The following is a 26,606-nucleotide window of genomic DNA, read 5'->3' as shown; positions in this document are numbered from 1 at the left end:
GCTTACACATGACTAACCAGTATGAGTTTTGCAAAGTTGTGCTGTGACCCAGCGCTGGCACACTAGACAAGGCAATGGCAACATCCTGGAACTCCAGTTGTCTCCTGCCATTCTCTGCACGCTTCTTAGTAACGTTTGTGTAAAGAAAAGAATGAAAAAGCAAAGACAAGCAAGAGGGATGAATAGAAGGAAGGAATGTACAGGAAATCACAAGAAAAGACCCTTTTTATTTCTTTAAATACAGCTCATAAAACTGTACAGACAAAAACATTTGCTTAGAGGGGTTATAAATAGAAGAACTCATACAGCTGAGCCCTGTTCCATCAGTAAACATAGTAATCGGCAGTTTTTTTGTTTTTTTTCAAACAGGCATTATTTTAGTAAGTTTTTCGGCAGCTGAATGCTGTCCAAAATGTATATATTACATTAACCAATTACAAACAGTTTCTTTTAAATTTTAAAATACAGTTGTGCAGCATTTAGAAAAATACCAACAGATTCTGGATTGTGCTCTGTAAAAATTCTTACAAACAATATATAATCTATATAGAAATGATGCTAACATGCTTAATGTAGTTTTTTAAAAACATTCCATGGTTGTCTCTTTTTAAACCTTAAAAAGCTCTTTATTACTCCAAAGGAAACATAAATCTCTGTTGATTAAGAATTGTAAAGAAAAGGGATAAACATTTGAATCTTTCCTTTCCCCTTCAAACACAGCAATGTTTCTTACACTTTGCACAGATTACCGTTTTCTAGAGATCTGTAGCCCAATTAAAGTTAAACCATTTAAGTGGCCACGTTTTTTTTTCTCGCTTTTCCTCTTCATTCCATACAGGGTCACACATAGGATTTGCAACAATATTTCTGCAAAAAATACCATTGTGTTACTGCTCTGAAATCAAGAGATTTCAGAAGACGGTTGCTAAGGATCGCCCCAGGCTCCTTAAGCTTGCAGTATTTTAGTGCATTCTAAAAAAATATACTTTGATAATAAATCATGCAAACTATCCAAAGGTTAGTTACACCACAGAACAGAAAATTCTGTTGCAAACAGAATCCCCATTTGCAAGCCCTTTCTCTGTGAGTAAATAGTTCAGCTATTAGTGATGTGTGCGTGTGTGTGTACCACATATATGAGTGCGTGTGCGTGCGTGTGTGCAGGTCTGCATGTATGTATATCATATACAACATAAGTACATGTGTAGATGCACTTACACACACGTACACATGACATACAAAATAAATAAAATAAAATAAGCATGCTTAACATTCGACAAAAAATAAAATGGTAAGCACAGTTAAAATAACGTTTACGAATAATTTAGAATAAACTCCAGGATTAAGACAAACACACTGACATTTTTTTTGCGAGTCTTTGTCAAATTTTGTTTTGGCTGAGGTAAACTGTAAAACTGTTAAAAGGTGTTAAAGGCATCCGTTGTGGATTTCGCTCTGGCGGATCTAAAGGCTCAACCTGAATGTAATCAACACCAGAATCGGTGACGTCACATCGCTTCAGCGGGTCTGAAGTCCAGCCTTAGCGGCACACAAATATGTAAATGTCAGGGGGTTTCACTGGCGCAAAAGGTCCAAGTCAGGCGGGAGATTTCTTTCACTATCTGCTTTTCCGTTAACGATCGAAGGTGCAACGGCTGATGCAGAAATGATTGTCAGTAGTTCATAACAGCGCTTGTGTTTATGATTTTTTTTTTTTTTTTGCTTTAAAACAAATAAATATAAATATCCCTAATCACTTTCTAATAAATCCAGCTTCTCTAGCTACTGTAAAAGTAAACACCTCAAAACAAGCAAACCACACAAGTGACCTCTTCTCAGTTTCCTAGCTTCTCTTCTAGACTAAACTGTTGACGTGGTACCTGCTGATCACGCTAACATTTAAAATGAACACAGAGGATAAAACACTTATCTTACTAATAAAATTGTTATTGCACCATAGTCAAATTTTATTTATATTCGTTCATCATCCAGGAAAAAAAAAGAACACTTCTATGTAGCATCCACTGCTTACACATCAAACAAAAATTTCAAAATTTTATGATTGAGAAAAAAAGAAAAAAAAAAAAAAGAAACAAAACAAACAGAAATCAATGAAGAAACAGTGTCATGCACAACCAGCACATTGGTTTGAATCCCCTAAAACAATGTAGGAGATGTTAGGAGAAGCAGCAGGTAACGGAATAAGACTGGTGAGTGACGCTGCTAACACTGGAAAACGCTTCCACAGCAGCGCAGTCCTCTGAACACATTCCTCTGGCAGCCATTTTCAAATCTCCCCACTAAAACGTCAGATAGTAAAATAGTAGTGCAGCTGTTAGCTTCCATCAACTAAAAGTGCATCTCCGTACATTTCCAGTTGAGTCACACTCTGCCAGAACAGATGGAGGAGCCATGCACTTCAGTGGTTAGGCGGGGGTCAGCAGATTTTTTTTTGTTTGCCCGACATGGCTGCTCGCTTCAGTTTTCAGAGGACCCACAGAGCCACAAATCATTGCCAGGGAACTCAACAACCCTTGACTGAATGTTCCATGTCTCTTCTTTCTCTTGTGTTTCACTCTTAGTCCAGTCCTCCTTTGCCTGTGTCTGAGTATGAGTGGTGCCATTTTTAAAGGCCGATGACACAACTGCAGAGAATTAGGGGCTAACGCCACTAGTTTTCATGACTTCACTGAAGGGTCAAAACAGTTAGATTAATATGAAATTATGTTGAATCACATTCAGGCATTGCTTAAAAAATAAATAAGGGCATGAACTTTTATCTGTGCAGTATAAAAAAAAGAGTATACTGTACATGAATATAAACAAAGGGACAAAAATACATTTAAGAGGACATTGGGTTGAATCACAGAAACACTGCTTACCTGAGTTCATGTGCCATCAAGTAAGAAAATGAACAAAAAGAATTGCTAAACCGATATTTAACAGCATAACAAGGGCGACCAAAATGGAGTTGGGGCCCTGCAAAAGAACAAAACATAGAGGAGATTAGGGGGCTGCCTTAAAATTCAACGTAGTTCAGCTTTGCCCTGTTGTGACAAATATGATTTAAGGTTATAAATCACAGAATCTGGAGCAAAGACTTGACAGAGCTGGAGAAAGAATTAAAACTCATCTCTGGAAAGACATCAAAACATACCACCAGCTAGCTTTTTAATTTAGTCGTAGCTGGATTATTACATTGAGTATTCATCATGCTAAAAGCTAGGAGGCACACTTACACTTACACTTAACTTTGTAACATTCAGATTTAGGTTGATCATTTGATTAATAATACACGCTTGCTGAGTAAACTGGCCACTCTGAATTGACTTTGTATGAATAAGTATTGGTGTCTGCACATCAGTGTGCCCAGCATGGCGACCCCTCCACGGCTGACCCTGGGTTTGTACTCGAAGCTGCAGGGAAAAGTGAGCCCAGTGGGACCAAACAGATGGGGGATGTCAGTTTACACAATGGAGGGCAGGGCCATCTTAACGCATGGTTACGCTGGGCAGTTGTCTGGGGGCCCCACAAGCATAGTTGCCCAGTGCTAGCCTATGTATGTTGTGTAGGTCGGGGCCCCAGTGCACTACTTTTCCTGGGGGCCGATAATGCTGTTAAGACGGCCCTGACGGAGGGATGGAAGTTCAACTCCATATTGGCATAACAGGTTGTCCAACCGACTGCAGCTCTGAACTCCATTCATCCATCCATTATCCAACCAGATATATCCTAACTACAGGGTCACGGGGGGTCTGCTGGAGCCAATCCCAGCCAACACAGGATGCAAGGCAGGAAACAAAACCTGGGCATGGCGCCAGCCCATCGCAGGCCCAGCTCTGAACTACAATCCTCCATTACAGTATTTTTCAATTTAAAAATAGATTTGTTATGTTTTTTTTTTTTTAAGGGGGTCATGTCATGTGGAGAAATTTGTTTCTTGATACAGAAAGAATTGTCTGCAATTTAACATCAGCAAAACCAAGGAACTGTAAATTGACTTTCACCGCACCAAAGAGCCACTGTGACCTGTCACCATTTAGGGAGTGGATGTGGTGCACTCCTGAAAATACTTGGGGGTCCACATCAATGACAGATTAACTATATATATCTGGAATGGCAGAGCAAGCTCTTTTTGATTAGGAGACTGCGTTCCTTCAATATGAGTAATGACATCCTTCACATGTTCTTCAAATCTGTTGCGCGATTTTCTACTTTATGAGACGCTGGTCCACAAACATCACTTCAGGAGAGACACACTGAATCAACAAGCTGATTAGAAGGCAGGCTCAGTTATAAGGCACACTCTGGACCCCCTGGATGTCGTAGCAAAGGAGAGAACGAAAACAGAACTGAGTGCCATTATAAACAATTCTGCACATCCTCTTTCTGATTCATCAGTACTGAGGATTTTCAGCCAAAGGATTATGCAGCAGAAGTGTGCCAAGAGAAGCTACGGGGGTCCTTTATGCAAACAGCAATATGCCTGCACAAAACTCACTGTGACTGTGACTTCTGCCATGTCAGTAGTGTTCTTTCTTTTTAGTCATTCTGGTGTGTGTTTGAAAGGCATTTGTTGTTTTTCAAAATATATATAATGTAAAAAGCCAAATCTCTCCCTGGGGAAAAATAACATTTTATCTAGCTATCTATCTATTAGAGAACAGTTAGAAAATAAATGCACATTAAACCTACTTTAACAATGATTTCTCTAATCTACCTACAATGCTCATACTTAAAAATGATTTAACTAGTAAGGTTTAAGATATATGCTGCATTTCCAAACTTTACTAGATATTGTCACACAGCTCACTGCTAGATGGCCTTTGGCAATGCTTAGAAAAAGACCCCTCTAACCATAAGAATTAAAGGACTGGAAGTCGATAATTAGCAACATTTATTCTTCTTCAATTGGTGCAAAACACACTGAAAATTGTCCATAAGATATACCTTTTGAAATTAAAACTATATAAAATCTATTAAGGACTGAACCCTAACTATGAACGATGCCAGGTAGCTCCAGCCTTGCTCGGGCATAAGTTTTGGGACTGTCCAAATGTAAAACTACTCTGGGAAAAGATTTTTTCTTATCTATCAGAGCGGTTTGGATTTATGATCACTGCAGATCCTTACAGCAGTATTTGGAGTTACTCGAGACAAGCTGAGACTATCTGGTGATAAACTGGCCATTATTTTCAACATTACATTATTAGAACGTTAACTACGTTTACAATGTCTCATTCCCTGATTTGTCACGCTTCATGGGTGATAACCATATTCCAACATAGTGGACTTATAGGAGTTGCATTCCATGGCGCTTTTTGTGTTGCTTACCCGTATTATCGAAACTGCATTTTGTAGAGTTTGAATGCTGCATACATGCACAAAGGGCAAATAATTTACTCGCCACTCCTGTTTTGTGATAAATCCCGTGGGTGGGGGTATTACCATTTCTCCAAGGATTTTTCTACCAATGTGCACGTGTCCAATATAGGCGAACATCTATGTCATATGCGTTTTGTGTTGTTTTACTGTGGATAGAGACACTTTTGTAAACAATGTGAAAACACCACTGTGAACTTACATCTTTTTCATTTAAAAATCCTGTTTAGAAATGAAAACATGATAGTGTTGACAAAGCCTTATTCTCCTCATCTGGAAGAATAATAAAGTACCCTCCTGAACTCTACAGGAAAATCATAAAAACAATAACATTTTCTTTACATGGAGCTGTGCAGTTTCTTTAGAATTTAAAAAGATTTCATTAATATTATTAAATCATTAAACTAACTACACCAAGCTTCTGCTTGCGTCTCTGCTAAACTTTTTGTTTAAATGAATAAGAGGTTGAACAATACAGTGTGATTTCCTTTATTTCTCATTCTATTACTAATTTGCTGTTTGGGGTCAGGGTGGGGTTTTAGTGTGGTTTACAGTTAAATGTTTCAGTTGTTTCAGTGATATATGGGATCTTTTGTAGTTCTGATTGTAATTTTTCTTTACTGCAACTTATGCCATATTATTTAACTTCTTCTGTGATGTATTTCTCTGTAACACATTAGATTATATTAGGTAAACTTCATAAATTCAGATGCATACAGCAGCAGAAACATAAAAAATAAGGATACAGACTCAAAGGACAGCTAATACAGCCAATCAATCAATCAATCAATTGATAAGCAATAAATAAATGTAAACTTAATGAGTAATATAAAGATTAATTAAAAAAACAATAAAATAAGCCTGTGTTAACATAGGGATGGACACATATTATATGTTATTGCTGAGAGAAACACACAGACATCTATTCAAGAGCAAATGTTTGGATATTTGTAGGTCTGGACTGTGTAGGGTCTGGACTGTGTAGGGTCATGGCAAGCTGGTTCTGGCAGCATTGAACAAACGCAGGAACTAACTTGACACACACACACACACACGTACACACTCACACCAGGCCAATTTATAATCCAGGTAGGAAACCCAAAGTTTCAAAAGACAGCAAATGGAGGTGGAGAAGAGGCTGAAACAACTGTAAATGGATGCAGCAAGAGGTTTGCTTAGATTGCCTTTTCTGTTAATACACCCTTCAGACAAATTATATAAAGAACAAGAATACTGAAACATTCCAAAATGTTCCTTGTGTTGCTGTTATTTAAAAACCTATTTAAAAACTTGGAAAAACATTGTTTCAATCTAAAGAGGTGTCCTCAGATTTTATCTTCCATCATTCTTTAGGGTTATTATTTTCACACATGTGGACAGTGGGGACATTTTATGTGTTTGTGCTGTATAAATGCAGGGAAGGAATTAAGAGTGACACCGCTGCTAACTTTAGTTCTGTCTGTTTCCTTCCAGCATTGGAACAGAAAATCCCACAGGACCACCAAGAGCAAATCTGGTTTAGTGAAGCCCCGCCCCTTCTGGTCTCAGCAGTACTTAACCCAAAAGTCAACAGAAAGTTGGTATTCATTCTGGTACCACCCTCTGAGCAGGGTGTCAACCCTCACTACTTTGTTGTTTTTTTCATTTATATTATTATTATTATTATAAATGTCTACAATTTTTTAACTCTACAATTTTTTTTATTAATGTCAAACTTATTCTGTATATTTTCTAAAAGCTAGAAGGCTATAACGGCACATGAGCTTCTTTTGAAAGGAGTTGTTTCACCTTTACATACAATGTCAAATTCTTCTCTTGCATGGCATTAAAGAATTTATAGGCATGACTGAAAACTGCATTCCTTGAAAATGAAAGTTAAGAAGAAGTTCATTTCAGTTTGTTAAGACAACAGCTGTGAATTTTGAATTATTTGAATTGTACTTTTAGGTGGAAAAACGTGAAAAATACTGAAGTATGGGGATATACTTAAAAATGTAAAATATCTATAAATATTACATAGAATCATTTTCAGAAAAGAATATGGACACTAAAATGAAATTAGAACATATCATTCATGCTAATGAAATATTTTCTGAATGCTTCACTACAGAAATATGCCGATCCAGACAGATGACTTACCGATTCAGCCTCTGTTACTTCACTGACTTCCTCAATGCTGGCCTTCTTGGTTTCTGCTAGAGTCTTTGGTTTGGTGGACTCTGTTCTCTTGACTTTTGGCTCAGGTTTGCTTTCTTTGGTGACAGGCTTTGCCTTGACAGATTTGGCAGGTGGTACTCGAGTTTGTTTGGGAGGAGGTGGCATCCTGGCAAGAGATACCTGGGGTACATTATACTCTGCATCATCTGGCTCTTCAGGAGGCAGCTTTACATCAGTCTTAATATAGTAGCTATGATACTGAGAGTGAAGCTGTCCATTTTCAGATGTGGCAGGATTATGGGCATGCTCTGCTTTTTTGCTGGGTTTAGGTGGTGCTTCCTGTCTGACTGAGGGCTTTGGAGTTGGTTTGGGGGCAATTACAGCTACGTTTTCTGTTTGTGGTGGTTTCTCCTCTTTAACCTGTTTCACCACTGATGTGTTGTTGTTCTGCGGTGGTGGTTGTTGTTGCTGCTGCTTCTTTTGAGGTGATGCGGGTGGAGTGGGGACTGGGCTTTCGTTGGGTGTTCGAGGAGGAGTTGTTCCTTTCCGGTAGAAATGGGGACTGTCTGATGGTGATGGCGTAGGGTTTTCCTTTTTCTTCTCTTCTTGCATCTCTTTAATTTCCATTGGTTCATTGAATCTCTGCTTAAGATAATCAGGCCCTAAAACAAGTTATGGAGAGTATATATTATTTGAAAATAACTGCTGCAATTACAATGTATTTTGATGCAACTGTGGTAATGAAAACTGACACAGTAATAAATTATAAAGGGCAACACAAAAATATTTAACTGATAATATACAAAACTCATTCAAATAAACAATTCAAATAGTTAAAAGAGATATTTTTCATAAATATAAATGAATTTGTACTTAATATGTTTCTGAAATGTAATTTTTGTAGTTTACTGAGTACATTGTGAACTATTCATATTTTCAAAAAAGATACTAAATGCACTCAGATTTAGTAGTTGCTGCAACAAAGAATAATTTTAAACTGGAAAAAAGCTGTTATCAAAGCCTAAATCAATACTGAAAAGCAACATTCTACGTAAAGTCAAAGTTATCTTATATTAAGTTATGTTCCCCTCACGTTACAATGCTTTTCAGTAATTTGCATTTCATTTACATAACCTTAGTGAGTCGTGTAACTGGTAAGCATGACATTCTCATTGACTGGGCAATGTGTGGTGTGATGAGAAACCCGGACACACGCGGATGTCTGTGGTCCTTATCGAAAAGCTAGAGGGCTTACCTTTAAAGACTGAATTAGGAGTACATTAATATTATTGAGAATATTAATAGTTGTACACAAAATATGATTATTTTTCTTACTAATGTGTATGTATATTCCACATGGAGGTTTTGGACTTGTTGATAAGGGTATAAAGCTTTCTGTAAAGTTTCGAGTATTCAAAAAACAGAAAAAGATAACTTTCTGTCTAATGAGACTTTTCATTCAGATCTCAGTTTGGGTGTTCTTACTGAGACATTGGGAGCTTACATGATGCTACACAGGACAATTATGGGCCATTCTGTTTCAGAAACAGAATAATGCAGCCTAATAATAATAATAATAATAACACATTTTATTTCTATAGCACCTCTCCCATCTTCAAGGCGCTTCATAGAATCTTAGAAAGAAAAAAACAAAACAGCAGGGTATATGTAACATTGGATACAAATGTTTTCCTGAATAGAACAATGAAACAGATAACAAAGCATTAAATAGAATAAAGGACAATAAACTTTAGTAAAATACTAAATTCAATACTAAAAGAAAAAGCCTAACAAATAACCAAATTTGTGAAATAACAAATGCAACAAATCTATTATGCTGTACAGAACAGGTGAAATATATTATGCTGTCTGACCTAAAATATTTGACTGTGCTTTAGAAATATTTAAGACAGGGCATCAAAAGCAAAAGCCTTGAATAAAGAAAACTAAAAGGCTACAAAGTGTGTAGAAATACCTTGGGTATCTCTAAGACACTGTGACCTAATGACACTAGTCAGAAAATTATACATGGAATTAAAGACAAGCAGAATTTGTACTCTGATGCATAGATTAATAAATCTTTTCTATTTTTATCATCCCTTTTCTGAAAAATCCACCAGAAAAATGTGTTTTGAACTATAACAAACATTTTGAACAGTATAGACTACCACAGATTGAAATCAAAAGACTGAATGAAAATAATTGACTCCTATGGATCATATAGCGTAGGCCTTTGTTTTAAGCATTCAGCTACTGCATAAACCCTTTCATAAAAATCTTCCTAAACCAAGCAAGTGTCAGCATGCTGAAAAATAATTAAAGCATGCCAAGAGTTTATTCATATTACATGGTGTTTTTTTTATAATAGATGTAAGATGTAATAATAACCCTTTGTCACCAAAAAAAGCATGAAATGAAACATATTTAATTTAGCTGGCAGCACAAAACATCTGCAGGCAACAAAACATTACACTATCAACAAAAGTAGTGCACAGCAATTATTTTAAAATAAAATAATGCCTAAAAGATCATGTGGCACAGTGGTGTTGTGATAAGCACAGCTGCTACACAGCTGAAGAGACCTGGGGTGGATTCTAAGCTTGATCACTCTAAGTGTAGAGTTTGTATATATTACCCAAATGTCTTAAGATTTTCTTTTGATCTCTGATTTCTCCTCCCACATTTCAAATTTATATTTGTTTGGTTGAATAGCACATCAATATGTGTGTGTCTGTGTGTGACGTGTGAACAACTGGAACACCCATTCTAGAACTGGGAAAGGATCGGGCTTCTTGCAACCTAGCAATGAAAATAGCATGTTCTGAATATGGATGTGCATATAGTAAATATGTGCTTGCATGAGGCAGACAAAAGTAATTTTAAACCTTGAGAGTACAGCATAAAATAAAGAACTTTACAAAACTGAAAGAAGAGAGAAAGACAGACATTTATGGCTCTGTACTGTTTCCAGTGTGCAGAGGATGAAAACAGAAATTGAGTGGGCTGAATTGGGGTTATGGGGACCTGAAATACTCCTCTACAAGCTAGCCAAGAACAATAAGATAATTGCAGACGTGTGTGAAAGTTTTGTCATTTTTGTAGCAGACATAATAAAATCAGAATACAATGAGAGGGTAGTGTGGTATTTCACTTACTTTATTTGATGCCAACTTTGCTTTATCCTGTTAACTCTGAGTTCAAGGTAGGACCCAAATCTGAACTGGACACTGGTCCATCAAAGTCAAAGTCAAAGTGAACTTTATTGTCATCTCAACCATATACAAGTATACAGAGAGACGAAATTGCAAAGCTCAGGGCCCACAGTGTAACAACATGATGTGCAAATAATAAATTAAAAATAGAATTAAAATTTAAATTTAAAATTAAAACACAAACAAGACATTGTGCAAAGACAAGACAAAGAAGTAGCAGCAATATGGATGTGCAGTTAACAATATGAACATTGATGCAATGTATGATATTTACAATCTAGATACATAAATATCATCAATAAATATGTACTATAATAAATAAATAATAAATAATAGATATAGATACTACAGAAATTATCAGTGTATGATGATAGTTGTTGAAGACGTGTGTAAACAATGACAGGTCAGAATGTTTCACAGCAGAAGGATATCAAGAGTGTCCAAATACTTAAAGGTCAGTATGAGATTTTCAGTTTTTTTCTACATGCCCACTAGTCTTTGCAGGAAAGTGGCTTGCATGTATAAAAGTTCTGTTTATAGAGGTGGTTGAGGCCGTGTGGAAGATCCCAGGGGGCTACATGGTGTTAAGGAGTCAGCTTAGGGGTAAAAACTCTCCTGCAGCCTGGCAGATCTGGCTTTGATGCTTCAGTATCTTCTCTTGGATGGCAGAAGTGTGAAAAGTGCACGTGAGGGGTATAAGGGGTCCTGCACAATACTGCAGGCCTTGTGGACACTGCGTTTGTAAAATGTGTCCTGTAGTGAAGGAAACATCCTACTCTTTACGAAGGATTCGTCAGCTTAAAGTTTCATTCGAGAGGCATAGCCATTTTTTTACCCTTCATCATTTCAGCCTACTCTCTTCCCCTCTGGCCTCTTTGCATACTGGACCATTTGCAGTGGTTACCTAACAATTCCTGTATAGTGAATGTGGGAGCTTTTTAAGTCTGGGTCCTGGAAGCCTTCTTTTTAGCTTTTCCAAATACTTAAAATTTCTTCTGGTACCCCTGAGGAATTCCCCATAGCAACACAAGGTTTCCCTCTGGGCTCCCCAAACCAAAGAGCGTAACTGGGCAGGTCCAGACTGTCTGTTTCCTATTAATACTCCTGTGAGTCTAACCCCCAGTGTCCTCTAGAGGCATGGGGGACATTAACAAGGGAAACCCACACACCAAGCACACACTAGGGCCAATTTAGAATCACCAATCCACCTAACCTGCATGTCTTTGGATTGTGGGAGGAAACCAGAGTGCCCGGAGGAAACCCACACAGACACGGGGAGAACATGCAAACTCCACGCAGGGAGGACCCAGGAGGTGAACCTGGGTCTCCTAACTGCGAGGCAGCAGCGCTACCACTGCGCCACCGTGCCACCCGCCAGCCCCATCTACACCACACAAAAATATAGAGAACAGAGACAGGGGCCATGCTGGTTGAATAAGTATGAGTGAGGTTTCTGCCATATTCGTAGGAATCCCAAATTCTAACTTTTAAATAACTCTCCAGTTCATCCACTCATTTTGGTTACAATGAGTTTAGTGAACCTAATTCCTGAATGTATCAGAATAAATTAAGGATTAAGGCACCAAGCAAGAAATGGGCTGTACAGGTGGTAAAGTATTGCATGAGGTAGTTTTGGTGCTGCACAGTTCCACCGAACAGGCTTTCAGTCCTGGCATGGCCTCTGTCTGTGTGGAATGTCCTGCTGGGTCTCAGTGGGTTTTATTCTGAGTGCTCTGATTTTCTTCCTTCATCCCAAAGACATGTAGAGTAGGTTATGTGGGAATGCTAAACTGGCCCAGTGTGAGTGAGTCAATGAATGTGCCCTGCCTTAGAAAGGTCCCTCATCTGGCTTTGTGCCTGAGTGCTGCCAGGATAGGCAGCGGCCCTGGGTGATTGACAATTGTGTACCTATTGTTTCCTTAATGTGTATATCTGGATATAGGAAGAGTAAAGTCTCTATCTTTAATCTAAGCTCGCTGAACGAGTTCCTGCCTAATACTCTCACTATTTCATGCATGCCATTCTGAGTCCTGGATGTGTTTAATAAACAAATATCATTAAAATCATCTTCTCATATTCTCTATGATTATGCAACAGATTTAAAAGCATGATGTACCTTTGCCAAAGATAGATTACTTGCATTATCTTCTCAGACCAAAGCTATGGACGATTATATCAAGGAATATCTGGAAAATTGTATTATTAAGCCTTTAAATTCACCCGTTTAAGGTGGCTTGTTTTGTTTCCAAGAAAAAGTGAGCATTGTATTCATTAAAAAAGATTTCTAAATCAAGTCATTAATAAGAACAATAATCTCTTATGACTTTCATTTGACTTTGACTAGTCATTTTCTAACTATATACAACTTTATAAGAAACACTAGTAATGGACTTTAGTAAATAAGAGGAAGTTTTAAATCATTCTCATTTTGTTCTGTCAAAGAAGCTCAAGAATGTGCCCGTTTCGGTTTAACAGGCCCTTACCTAATATATAATAAAAGTCTCTTCTTGCCAACTAAATATCACATTGTCAAACTTTGTTTCTTCTTGTGCATACCACTCTGGTGATGTTCACTTGATGACAGAACAGCAAGTCATAACTTTCATTTCTAAAATGAACCCTACTACCTGGCCCTTAGACCCGGTCTGAACAAAACTAGTGAAAAGCTTGGTTGCTATTCTTAGCATCATCAATAGTTCATTACCGAATGGCGCAGTTCCTAATGTGCTAAAAGTGTCATTTATCAGACCATTACTGAAAAAAAATCAGAGGTAGACCCACGTATCCTTAACAACTGTACACCTCTTTCAAATTTACCTTTTCTCTCTAAAATACTTAAATAGTACAGCAGTGGCAACACAGCTTAGCCTCTCCTTACATATAACAGAATGTTGTAGCCTGACTTCTGCAATGGTCACTGTACAGAAACGGCACTAACCCATGTTGTAAATGACATTCCTGTGGTGACACACATTAGTGTCCATGGCTGTACACAGGATTTTGATAAAAACGGTGCACTGTTAGTGTGTTTAATGAGGAGATTGGGGCTGACTGCATATGCAAATAAGGCACGGTTGGTTTCAATTTTCTCATTGATTCTCTGCGGGTCATAATTAGGACACCGCGCTCACAGAGGTGTAAAGGAGAGCCTGAATGAAGGAAAGAGAAAGACCAGGAGAATTAGTTGGGTGAACCAGCACAGTGGAGAGGAGGCAGAGCAGTCAGTGGCCCTGCTAGCTAGCAAATTGAATGGTGCTACCCGTCCCACGCTGAATAGTCTGGAGAAGTGGAGGCATCATCTAGAGGTATGATGGATGCCAAGAATAGGGCGTACGGAAGACAGAGGTCCAGCTTTGACTGTCCCATCAGATGCAGAAATTGGCCATGGGAACAAGGGCCAAAGGAAGGGAACGTAGCTACCGGTATGTCTATGAGCTAATAAGACCCAGTGCAGTGAGTTGGGGAGACAAATGAAAGGCATGCTGGACTGACAGGAGCTAAATGAAATGGGAACCCAAAGTCTCCATGATTTTAGTTATGGATTTTATTAACTTTATCAATTACTGATTTGAACCGCCTCTTTTTTTCTAGAGTATGTATTTATGCACTGCACTTTGTTTTTGTAGAGCACTAATAAAAAAAGTAACTGAGCACTTTGTTCCACCTTACTCTTGTTGTGTTATGTGTCCTCACTGCCCGGCTTATCACAGACATGACTATCGACCGTTCCGGGCTCAAGGGAGTATGGCAGTTGCAGCTATCCCGGGCTGTCACAATTCTAACATCCTCTGATTATGTTGTTGGATTTAAGCACAGCATCTGACATCATTCCACTCTATTTTATTACACAGGCTTCCTCACCTCCGTTGTCAACTGGCCATATGTTTGATACCAGTCACTCACATGGATGAGCTATGTATTTGCATAAAGCTTCACATTTTTCTAAATACAGGTAAAACTCCTTTACAAAGAATATCTTTATAACAATTTTCATTACAACAAAGTATTTTTATGGTCCCGACAGTTTCCCCATATAACACGAGTTTATAGAAATATCGTTACTACAAAATACATTCACCAGATACTGTCATTACAACAAAGTGCCCAAAAGACCTTAAAATGCCTGAATGAATCATCCACAGAGCAGTTAGTTCTGTGGTTACAGCTCTGTTGTGCACAACGATCCCCAAACAGAAACATTGTAAAAAAAAAATGTCTTTCTTCGAACTTTGCTCATACTGTTTTTTTTTTTTTTGCTGTTTTTGTTTTCGGTGGTTTTCAGTGATACCTTTTGCTTATTGCTCATCAATATTTAAAAAACATCCATTGGAATTTAGCTCATTGTCACCCTCCAATAGATACAGCAGACACGGAAAAACGATAACAGTTCATATTAGAAAAAAAAGTTACATTTTTGCAGATTTCGATTGCGGCAAAAAGAAAAAAGACGTTGCCAGTGAATTTGTAATTTTGCCATCGACACTGTCAACTTTCTTGAAAGACCGAGCAAAAAAAAGAAGACATATCTTGAGTTGCAAATGTATGCAAACTGCTGCATTTGAAGATGTCGAAAAAGCCGTTTTTATGTGGTTAAGTGATGGTCGTTCAAGAAACATTCTTATTAATGCAGCACTCATTCAAGAAAATGTGAGGTTTCCAAACTCTCTTGGGGCCTTCCCCAGCTGGACAACATGTCAAGGAGCATACTTAAGTGCAATCACCGCGGCTGTGGAAGAATGTTTATATGTTGCCGGGGCAACAGCAGGCTCACAGCTCTGCTGCGTCTCTCCGCCAAAGCAAACTTGATGGGTGATGCAAGGAACATTGTAAATGCAGGGAACAGGATTACTTGGCCACTAACTGGCCACGGCCCTGCCTGACTGTTGTGTCTGTTTATAGGAGAGTGGCAGATCACGCTACAATTAATAGCTTCCTGTTTCAAGCTGAATAAAGCTGGTTTTGCTAAAGTACTGAGACTCAGCCTTGTGTTTTAGGGTGTAAGACAGGGACTTTTAACGCGACCGCTATCTTTTATGATTTGCTTCTGTGGCACTTCACCGCAGCTCTGTGAGCCTACCGTTGCCCTGCCCCATCAACAGACATACAATCTTCAACAGAAGCGGCAGTCAAACTTTGGGACGCACTTCAGCGTGACGGTCCTGTTGGGTGGGGGGGGATCCAAAAAGAGTTCAGAAACCTCACAATATGAAGAAGAAAAAAAGGATGATTCGACTTCTGATTGATAACTGTGCTACCCACAACATTCTTCCATATTTAGATAATGTTCACGTTGAATTCCTCCCACCCAATTGCACAGCACTGCTTCAGCCATTGGAATTGGGCATCATTTGCACCCTGAAAGTGTATTATCGCAAGGAAATGCAGAGAAAAATTCTCGTCAGCATAACTTGTAGACAGGGAAAGATTAAAATTAACATGAAAGAAGCTATTGAAATGATTGCAGACGCCTGGATGCAAGTGAAAGAAAGCACCATAGTGACAAATACAGAATCTCATTACAATTAAATTTTCATTACAACAAAATACTTTTTAGGCCCCTGGAAGTTCGTTGAAACGAAATTTTATCTGTAATTTAATTAGTACACTATATGTTTGGGCCCTTGAGCAAGGCCCTTAACCTGTAATTGCTGAGCACTTTGAGTAGTAAGAAAGGCACTATATAAATGCAAAGAATTATTATTATTATGTTTCTTCCGTATGATAAAATTTTTCAAATCTGATGAATAAAGATCTTAAAATTAATGTGTATATATTTTTATTCTCTATTTAACAGTTTTCTGCGTATTATTAATTAATTAATTAATGATTCTTTATCATGCTTTACAATCCTGTACATAGTTGCTTGAAATCTTCTGGCTTATACTCTCATTCTGAAAAAATAAAAGATTTATAATTTCAGAACAGAGATAATGCCTGTTTATTATCATGGGCAAACTGACTGGTAATCCTCAACAAATCCTATTGGTAAATAGACAGTAGTACTCTAAAGAACTGATCCAAAAACAATGCAGTTCTTTTAATTAAGCCTTTTTATGTCTAATTAAAGCAGTTCCATATTTGAACTCACATATTCAAAAAGTGGGTCAATGTCTTACTACTTTGCTTGCATGATACCAAGAATTTGGAACAATGGAGGACTTTGTCAGTTTTGGGTGACTTCTTCAAATTGTACACAGTGGCTGATTAGAAATGCTTGGTCAATCTGCTGTAATTGTACTCAAGCGAAATACAGATCACATAGAATGAAACTGTGGCACATTGGCTTGCATCCATGCCTCACACTCCTAGAAAGCTGGTTTCAAATCCCAGCCTGGCTCCTTTCTGTGTGGATTTTAACATTCACCTTGTTGCGGCATACTTGGTTGGCAATATTAAATTGACCCCTATAACTAAGTGTACTCATTTTAGCAATTACACATAGTGTGGCTTTATTTTTATAACATTCATAAAGATATTTGTGGCTGCAACACCTGTTAGAACAAAGGAACTAATTCAATTTCTATATTTTTTTGCTTAATTTTAATTAAGTTGATTGTTTTGTTTCTTTACCTATAACTAGCTGATAATTAACGGTAATAACAGTAATAAGACATTCAATGTGTAACCAGCTTAGTTGGTACCTTTTGAACCTGAGTGTGTAAATCTTTTAATACAACCATAACACTATAGTTCATTGCTGTAGCTAATTTATTAAAATATTAAGAAAAAAATGGAGGAAAGATAATACTGAAAAATATACATTTTCATCCTAAAAGTAAAAATATCCATTGTTAAGAATTTCTGATTCAGCATCAGAAAACAGACCAAGAAGCAGAAAATGTAATTATCTGGGATGTTCCACTAACCATAAAAAAAAGCTTTAAGTAAAATGCTGTTCCAGGACTTGTCAATAGAAAATGGATACATGGATGGCTGGATGAGTACAGTGGGGGAAATAAGTATTTGATCCCCTGCTGAATTTGTAAGTTTGCTCACTTACAAAGAAATGAAAAATCAAATTTTTATGGTAGTTTCATTTTAATGGAGAGAGACAGAATATCAATAAATCCAGAAAAAACACATTACATAAAAGTTATAAACTGATTTGTATGATATTGAGAGAAATAAGTACTTGATCCTCTACAACCCAGCCAGACTACTGACTCCCACAGATTGGCTGCGTGTCCATTTGGCATGCAGAGTACAATCAATCAATTACAGATACTTCTAATCACAACGTGTTATGGGTATAATGCACACCTGTCCACAGAATCAATTTCTTCCATTCCCACCTCTCCGCCACCATAGGCAAGACCAAAGAGCTGTCAAAGGATGTCAGGGACAAGATTGTAGACCTGCACAAGGCTGGAAGGGGCTGCAAGACCATCAGCAAGAAGCATGGTGAGAAGGTGACAACTGTTGGTGCGATTATTCAGAAATGGAAAAAATATAAAATGACCATCAATTGCCCCCTTAAAGTTAAGTGAGCAAACTTACTAATTCAGCAGGGGATTAAATACTTATTTCCCCCACTGTATGTGTAGCTGCTCTTTGTGAGTTTACCATTTAAAGGACTGGCGTGCTATCTAGTATTGCTACTTTATGCCTGATTCTGCCTAGGCTCTCAATGACCCTAAGAACGAAAAAAAACAAAACATTTTATAAGATCTATGGACGAGTGTCCATTTATAGAATTTACAAATTCTTTATGATTCACACACAGACTTTTTTTTTGCACAAATAAAGCTGGGTGCAACATCTGTTTAAATGACAAATGTGTACTTATAATTACCATGCATCGCCTGTTCTTATGTTGAAAGACCATCAGCTGTAATAAAAAAATCAATCCTAATTTCATACAGTACCATTCATTGCTTACAAAGCTCTTTACAAAATAAATGATAGTAGTACGTATACAAAAAACATAAGTTAAAAGTGAAGCCTTTTGCTTACTGGTGGGTTACGCCAATTATAAAAATGTGACAGCAAGAACTGCTTTATTGTTTTGCAGCTAACAATTAGGTAGTTTTTGGTTGTGCTGGCAACCCACTACTTCAGATTCTATTTTGCTCTTCTTCTTTCAGCAAGGGGTTATTAACTTGCTAAAAAGGTCTTAATATACTCTTTGGTAGGCAGAGACATGCTAATCATCTTTAATGAAACATCTTTACTAAATCCAAAAAATAGAACTGCAAACAAAGTATGCAACCCAAACTTGAAAGAAGTATTTTTATGGGAAGTGTTAAATATTAGGATGGTGCAATAAATAATACAAGTTATATACTTAGAATGTAGCATAGGATGTAAGTAACTGCAGGAATTAATGGTTAAGGAAAACACATTTCTTAAACAAATACTTATACCATTTGTTGTTCTGTGTTCTGCTCTTTACAAATAACCCTTTAGCCCTTTTTTCTCTCCCACCGCCACCTTCTTCTGTTTACCAGTCCTCCCACATCATCCCTACTACACAACAACTCCTACCACATTAACTGGAGTAGCCAGAGGTAAGTCCACTTCTGACCATCAGTGTGGACTATCTATAACTAAAGACCAAATAAGGAAGCTACACACAGAAAACGCTGTGGGGCCAGATGGAGTCAGTCCTTAAGTTCTTAAGGCCTCTGCTGACCAACCTTGTGGTTCTCTCTGTCACCTGTTCAGTCTGTCCCTAAGGCTCCAGAAAGTGCTGGTACTGTGTAAAAAATTCTTTATTGTTCCTGTTCCAAAGAAGGCAGATGCCTCTTCACCTAGTGACCAGGGCACCTTACGTCCCACATCATTAACATCTATGAGTCCTCTTGTGGTAGAACACTTGGACCCACTCAGTCTGTATACCTTAGACTCTAACAACACCAGGTCATGTCACTTGTAGAAATTCTCAGATGATTCTTTACTTATGGGTGTATAGATAAACAGAATGAAACAGAAGAGGACTTGGTGGAGAACTTTGTTTCTTGGGGCAAAGAGAATTGTCTGTACCTTAACTTCAGCAAATCCAAGGAACTGGTTATTCACTCTCAAAGTACTAAAGACCCTCTATGTCCGGTCACTTTTCTGGGAGTGGATTCAGAGGTGCTCCACTCCTGCAAGTACTTGGAAATCCATATGAATGACAGGTTGGACTGGTCTCATAACACAGAGGAACTATATAAGAAAGGGCAGAGTAGGCATGTCTTCCTAATTAGACTGCGTTCCTTTAATGTGGGAAGTGACATCGTACACATCTTTCACAACTCTGTGATAGCCAGTGCAGTTTTCTGTGCTGTGGTGTGCTGGGTTGGTAACATCACTTCAAGAGAAGCCGAATTAACAACCAAATTAAAGTGCCGGCTCAGTTATGTGGCACATTTTGTCTGCTGGGGGGAGTAGCAAAGGAGATCAGTCAGTCAGTCAGTCATTATCCAACCTGCTATATCCTAACACAGGGTCACGGGGGTCTGCTGGAGCCAATCCCAGCGCGCAAGACAGGAACAGACCCCCGGGCAGGGCATCAGTCCACTGCAGGGCACACACACACCCACACACCAAGCACACACTAGGGACAATGTAGGATCACCAATGCACATAACCTGCATGTCTTTGGACTGTGGGAGAAAAACCAGAGCACCCGGAGGAAACCCACACAGACACGGGGAGAACATGCAAACTCCACGCAGGGAGGACCCAGGAAGCGAACCCAGCTCTCCTTACTGTGAGGCAGCAGCACTACCACTGCGCCACCCAGCAAAGGAGATACTTAAAAAAATTATGAAAAGTGCTGCACATCTTCTCTCTGACACACTAACACTGAGGACATTCAGCCAACGAATTATTCAGTCGAAGTATGTCAAGAAATGCTATGGGGGCTCCTTTATACCAACAGCATTCCGTCTGCAGAATGCCTCACTGGGACTGGGACTGCCAAGTCAGAAGTTTTCTTTAATTTCCTTTTAAAATTTTCTTCCTTTTCAGTCATTCTGTCGTGTTTACAGATCATAGTCTATCTACAGTATCTATCTATCTATCTATCTATCTATCTATCTATCTATCTATCTATCTATCTATCTATCTAATAACAACTAGAAGATAAAGATAAAAAGTTAGCCACTTTCGGAATGAAACTCAGACCTTATCCAGACATACTTTGACACATCCATTAATTCATTCTTCCTTCCACTTGCCACTCCATCTTAATCCATTTTTAAAGCTGCAGATAACAAGAACCTCAATGATTCTAAATTGTGAACGCATTAAGGGACCATAGGCTGTCTTCTTGTTGCTTTGCATCTTTTTATTCATTCCCTAAGAACTTAGATTTTGTGAGAAAAATAAATGCAGTATAAAGTGTATCTCTTTTGTAATTAGTAAATATGTATGTTTTTTCAGTTTGTTAAATAAGACTTGTAATATTTTGTGTGTTTATTTTAGGATAATTTAGATAAGTTGTAGCTTTTAAGTGAATTAACTTAAGCGTTTATTTAGACAGGAGTCTAGCAAGTAGATTTGGAGAAAAGCCAAGTGCAGGCACATAAAGGTAGGCCTGACAGACAGGCAGTTAGGTCACAGATCAAGAGGACTAATAAAATCATGTTGTGAGGAAATGTAAGAGAAGCTGCAGAAGTCAATGTGTAAAGTTTTAGAGGACCACTTTAGAAGAGGGGAAAAGGGGGCCACTTGATCTGTTCTTCTGTTGAACTATCAACTAAACAAAATAATGGAAAGATCAATGTGTTTGACTAGAGTGTGGAATTCTGTGATGCATTTATAATCTAGGAAAGAACTCTAGAAAATATATACAAATGTAAAGCAAATGTTATAAACAAGGGCTATTATTTATTACAATGTTTATGTTTAAGCTCAGATAAATTAACCAGTGTGTTTATACTTGTAAGATAATGTGAAATAGGGGCTTGAGAACTTTGTTGTTTAACTTGTATTTCATAATTAGTTTAAAATATGTTCAGGTTGACAGGTAGCAAGACAAAAGGAAATTGTCAGTCATCTGATTTTTGACTGATATCACTTACTAATAATGTCCATCAACCCAAAATATAACAGAAGGCACCTCTATTGCCTTGAAAAAGATGCTATACAGCTTTTGAAAGAAGTAGACTTTTGATATGAGAGATGTGAAATGCAGTGTTAGTATGAGAGACAGATGGCATAGAAAGTTCTGAAGATGCAACAAAACATCATGCTGTCAGAGGATGAAAATATAGCGCTACCTGTAAAATTAAAATGTGCCCCAATGGAGAAAAGGAGAGAGGTTGTGCCAGGGCACATACCTTTAAAGAATGCCTTAGTTGGATTGAAAAGAACAGAACAGACATTGGCATCCCTCACTTGCATATACAAACATTGATTTGAATGTTTCAGGTTGTATGTTTTCTTGCTACTTCTGACATCTAGTATTTGATGCCTGGTTTCTCTACAGATAAATGTAAGTAATGATTTAATTAACATTTGAGTATTATCTCACTGAAACTGCCTTATTTTTTTACAAAGTATATAATTTGGCACCAGAGACGAATGCAGCGTCTGTGCTTGTTCAGATGAGTTGTATGTGTTGTAAGTGATTTGTATGTCTTCAGGTTTAAGCTCTGCTCATTCAAGTGATTTGAATTTGTTCAGCTGTTTCAGAGTTAATGTTCTGGGAGCCAGAATATACAGGTGACCCAGCAGGATTCAGATTTTCCTGGCCTTTGTCAGAGGATCTGTGTAGCTCTTTCAAAAGTAACTTTTTAGGAGAGCTGTGCCATCCGTGAATCCCAGTAGGAGTGCAGCTCTTGAAGTGGCTCTTGGCCTTTGCTCGGGTAATTTGAAGTGAAGCCCTTTTAAGGGTAGTACTCTAGAAGCTGAAAGATATAGGTGTCCTCGAACAGTTACTGGTCTGTGCTAAGGTACTAAAACTGAGATAGCCAGCATTCGCCATTGTTAAGTTATTCTTGCTTTGTGTTTGAGGTTATTGCTTTAGTGACCCAAGTGCAGACTTCCATATCTATAATCTGGTAGGGACAGCAACAGGCCCTTGGCCTCTTTTGAGTTTGGAACGTGAGTGATGAGTAGATGTCATTTTAAAATGCCATTTTCCATATTCATTCAAATCTACTTTTTCCTTTCTTTTTACCAGAAATATGTGTGTCCTTTATCAAGGGGTTCAGTAATTAGGGACAATTCAAACTACAAACAGACAGGATTCTAGATTAAAATCTCTTAAAAGTATATCTTTGCAGGGAGATCGAATCTATTAGACACAACACAAAAATTAATCTTGAACTGGAAGCCACCTAATCACCAGGCACTATAAAACACATATGCATGTGTCTAAATTGAACATTGGAGGAGATTCTGTCAAAAGTAGTAGTTTTAAATTTTTTGGAGTGACTATCACTAACAAGCAACACACGCACTTTCTCTCTCGTCAGAAAGGCTCACCAGCACGTTTACTTCCTCAGAAGTTTGGGGAAAGCTTGGATTTCTTCATTTGTTCTCACAAACTTCTACAGGTGAACGATGAACTCCATTTTCACTATCTACATTACATCCTGGTATGGTACCTGCTCAAATCAAGATAGTAAACCACTGTAGAAAGGTGGTGCAGAATGCACAGAATATTACTGGCACCCAGCTGACTTCTATTCAGAACATACATAACACTTGCTGTATTAGAAAGCCATACAGTGTAATTAATGACCTCAGCCGCCCTGTGTGGTTATTTTTTTCACTTCCCTCTGGAAACTAGTACAGGACCACTGGTCATCCTATCAGCAGTGTCAGAGGCAGTTTCTACCAAAAAGGTATATGGCTGCTGAACAACCAGTCCTAACAAGTACTATAACATAACAAGCAGTCCATATAAATATAAAATACAGTATTTTATATATACAGTATATATGTTGCATGCTATGTATATTTTTTATTTATTTATTTTTATTGTTTTTTGCAAACTGTTCTGAAGAAGCATGCAAGTAAGACTTTCATGTAGATATGATAATAAACCTGGCTTGACTTGAACCAGTTTAAAGTCAACAGTTAACCAAAGAAGCATAGCTTGGAAATATATTCAGAAGGGAACAGAAGAAATCCATTTCCAATCCTCGGTTTAAATGTGTTTGACATTTGCTTTGCCTGAACTTAGTGCTTTATTCTACTGCATGTCAACGTAAAGACACTTACTGACCGCAGAAATTGTCTGGTCATGACTCATTGCAGACAAGGGACAAGCTAGTGAATGTGCTCAGCTGCAGAATGGCAGCTCGCTCAAACATTGTAACAAAAAACAAATATCTGAATCAGAAACCTGCTTCCCAGGTAATATGCTGAGTTTGCAAAGATGTTCTGTGCACAGAATAAACACTCCACGGAAAAACACACTCTCTCTCACGAAGGCCTACTGGGCTGCAGGTCTCCACATTCAATAAACAATAGCAGCTGACTCCATTAAGATAATTTTCATTAGTTTGTCTTGATACTCAAGGTAGTGAAGCAAGTCTTCAGAGAATATAATAGTGCAGCACTATTGAGATGATTCTCTTATTTTTCCAATAAATGCATAAAGATTAATGATATTCTATAACAATATTATACACCTAGCCCTTCAAAACTTACATATAACAAATTTAAAGTTGAGCTAAATGAAAAATATATATAACCAAATTTATTATGTAGTTGCAACTGAATTTCTGGGAAAATCAAAACTTTATAGTGACAAGAAACAAAGAATGTCACAGTTCCTGCAGATATTTGGACAGCCTGTTGTTAGTGCTTGAAGTTTCAGCAGTATTATATACAACAGATCATGAGGGTTCACATAGTCACTATTCTCATGGTACTTTATATTTTATCTACTGATTCTCGTTGTAACAAATATTAATGTGCTTCACCACTGCTTGATGGAAGCTGAGATATTAGTGGCAGGCTGCAGAGATGTTACTGCTTAGTAGTGTTGAACAGCGAATTTTGCCAAAGCGAATTTGCAGCATTTACCATAGTTCGTCGTATTACTTACTGATAATTTGGCCGGTTCAGAAGAATTTTTTTCCAGCACCTCATAATGCTTTGTGAGGCTAGCGTGATATTTCCCAGAGCTGTAATAGCTAACATTGGATGGAACCACCCCCGGGGTATATAATGCTGATCATTGGCATTACAGACTCTGTGGGACTTAGTGGTAGAACAGATAGTAAATAATGCAGTTCTCACAATTTTATTTTTATGAAACATAAGCAGCTTAAATAAGTTATCTCCTGCTTGCCACCAAATGTGCAGGTCGATTAAGTATAAGAGAAGGCGCGCATGCCCTATGCATGTGTAATTAGCCACGTGGAGATAAAAAACTAACCTTTAAGGAGACTGATGCCCCCTTCCACCCACAACACAGGAGACTCTATGAAATAATAATAATAACAAAAGATTTATTACTATTTATAAGATGTTTCCATCTTTTTGATAGAAAAAAAGTGCAAAGCATCAGCACATACAGTTTGGAGAGCCTTCAGCATGATTTCAAAAAATACTAGCTTCAATCAAGACACGCCACTTTGAATTTTCTGCCTTTAAAAGATCTATGTTTTTTCTGATTTTGATTTTGGCATTTCTGCTTTGTTTTGACAAAATATATGATTGAATGTCTCTGACTGTGTTCTTTCTTCTTTGGTCTCACGGAGGCATGGTGGTACAGTGGTTGGCACTTCTGCCACACCTTTTTGGCCACAATAATTTGTCCAGTATAGTTTGCAGACATTTCCTTTGCTCATCAGTACTGCTTAGAGCCCTGTTTCACTTATTATATAATTTTTAAGCTGACTAGGCTGCACACAATTTTAAATTTACAGAGTTTCTCTTGTCTGTGTAATTTATAACCATAGTATTTCATTTTTTCTTTTAATAATACAGCATCTGAAGGATTCAAGCAAAATTAAAAAAGAACTACTGAAGTGATGCTAAAAGCTTAACATCTTTACAATTTTGGTTCAAATATGATTTAGAATGAAGCCTCCCAAACACTGGGACCTTGATCACTGCTATGCAGAATAACATTATGAACTTTTGTCGTGTTATTAACAATTCAGGTGCTGGCAGTCTTACTCAAATATGTTGCTTTCTGTTAAGTAACATGGAGCCAGTAACCAAGACTGGGTCTGATCTTATATCCAGATTTAGGTGTGAACTGATTTTGTACTCATTTCCACAATCATCTTAGCATTTATCTGCATGATACAGAGTAAATCTCCAGCATAACATACCCTTGCATTGTACAGGAAAGGTGATGCATAGTAAAAAATATAATGATGAACAGGCAGCTGTTTTGCATTCAATTTTTAATTTTCAATTTTTAAATATACTGTATAGTCCATATTTCTTGTATGTCTAACCCCGACCTTATGATCTTACATTGATGGGAAAACTGACAGCTGCATTTTCTGAGAAAATGAAAATGCACACTTCCAGAAAACAGAAAATATTTAGTAAAAGGCTGTGCAAGACTCCTGGGACAACATTCATGGTGAGCTATAGGATAATGTGGACAATCAGGAGGTAATATAATCTAGTTTAATGTGCATTATATCTAAAATACAGAATGACAGTAATGACACTTATTTTAATAATATGGCATGAGATATGTGCGATATGTAGTCATGTGTAAGTTATCACTGTGGTATAGTGGGTCCGCGGCTTTAAAAAAAAGCAGTTAATGAGGTAGTTGGGGCGAGTCACACCTGCACGTGTGGGTGTGATCGTTCTCAATTGCTTCATTGGCTTCCTGCGGTGTGTGATTAAGGCACTGCGCCCACAAAGTCAACTGTGTGTATATATACTGGCCGGCACAAAAGGAGAGGAGGGAGAAGAATCAAAGGAAAAAGATGGAAAGGA

The 26,606-nt window shown here is 37.8% G+C and overlaps 1 protein-coding gene across 1 annotated transcript in view; it reads right to left on the bottom strand.

Moving 5' to 3' along the window:
* Positions 1-207: 207 nt before the first annotated feature.
* Positions 208-26,606, bottom strand: part of LOC120530180 (junctophilin-1-like) — a 159,756-nt gene continuing 133,357 nt past the window's right edge. The window contains exons 4-6 of the mRNA XM_039754419.1: positions 7,522-8,201; positions 2,883-2,979; positions 208-2,689 (exon numbers count right to left, since the gene is read on the bottom strand). Of these exons, the coding sequence (XP_039610353.1) occupies positions 2,899-2,979; positions 7,522-8,201 (761 nt within the window). The 3' untranslated portion in view covers positions 208-2,689; positions 2,883-2,898. The remainder of the gene's footprint in view (positions 2,690-2,882; positions 2,980-7,521; positions 8,202-26,606) is intronic.

The sequence above is a fragment of the Polypterus senegalus genome, chromosome 5 (genome assembly GCF_016835505.1).
Source record: "Polypterus senegalus isolate Bchr_013 chromosome 5, ASM1683550v1, whole genome shotgun sequence".
Lineage (NCBI taxonomy): Eukaryota > Metazoa > Chordata > Cladistia > Polypteriformes > Polypteridae > Polypterus > Polypterus senegalus.
The sequence above is the reverse complement of the archived record's forward strand: the minus strand, read 5'-3'. Positions and strand labels throughout refer to the sequence as shown.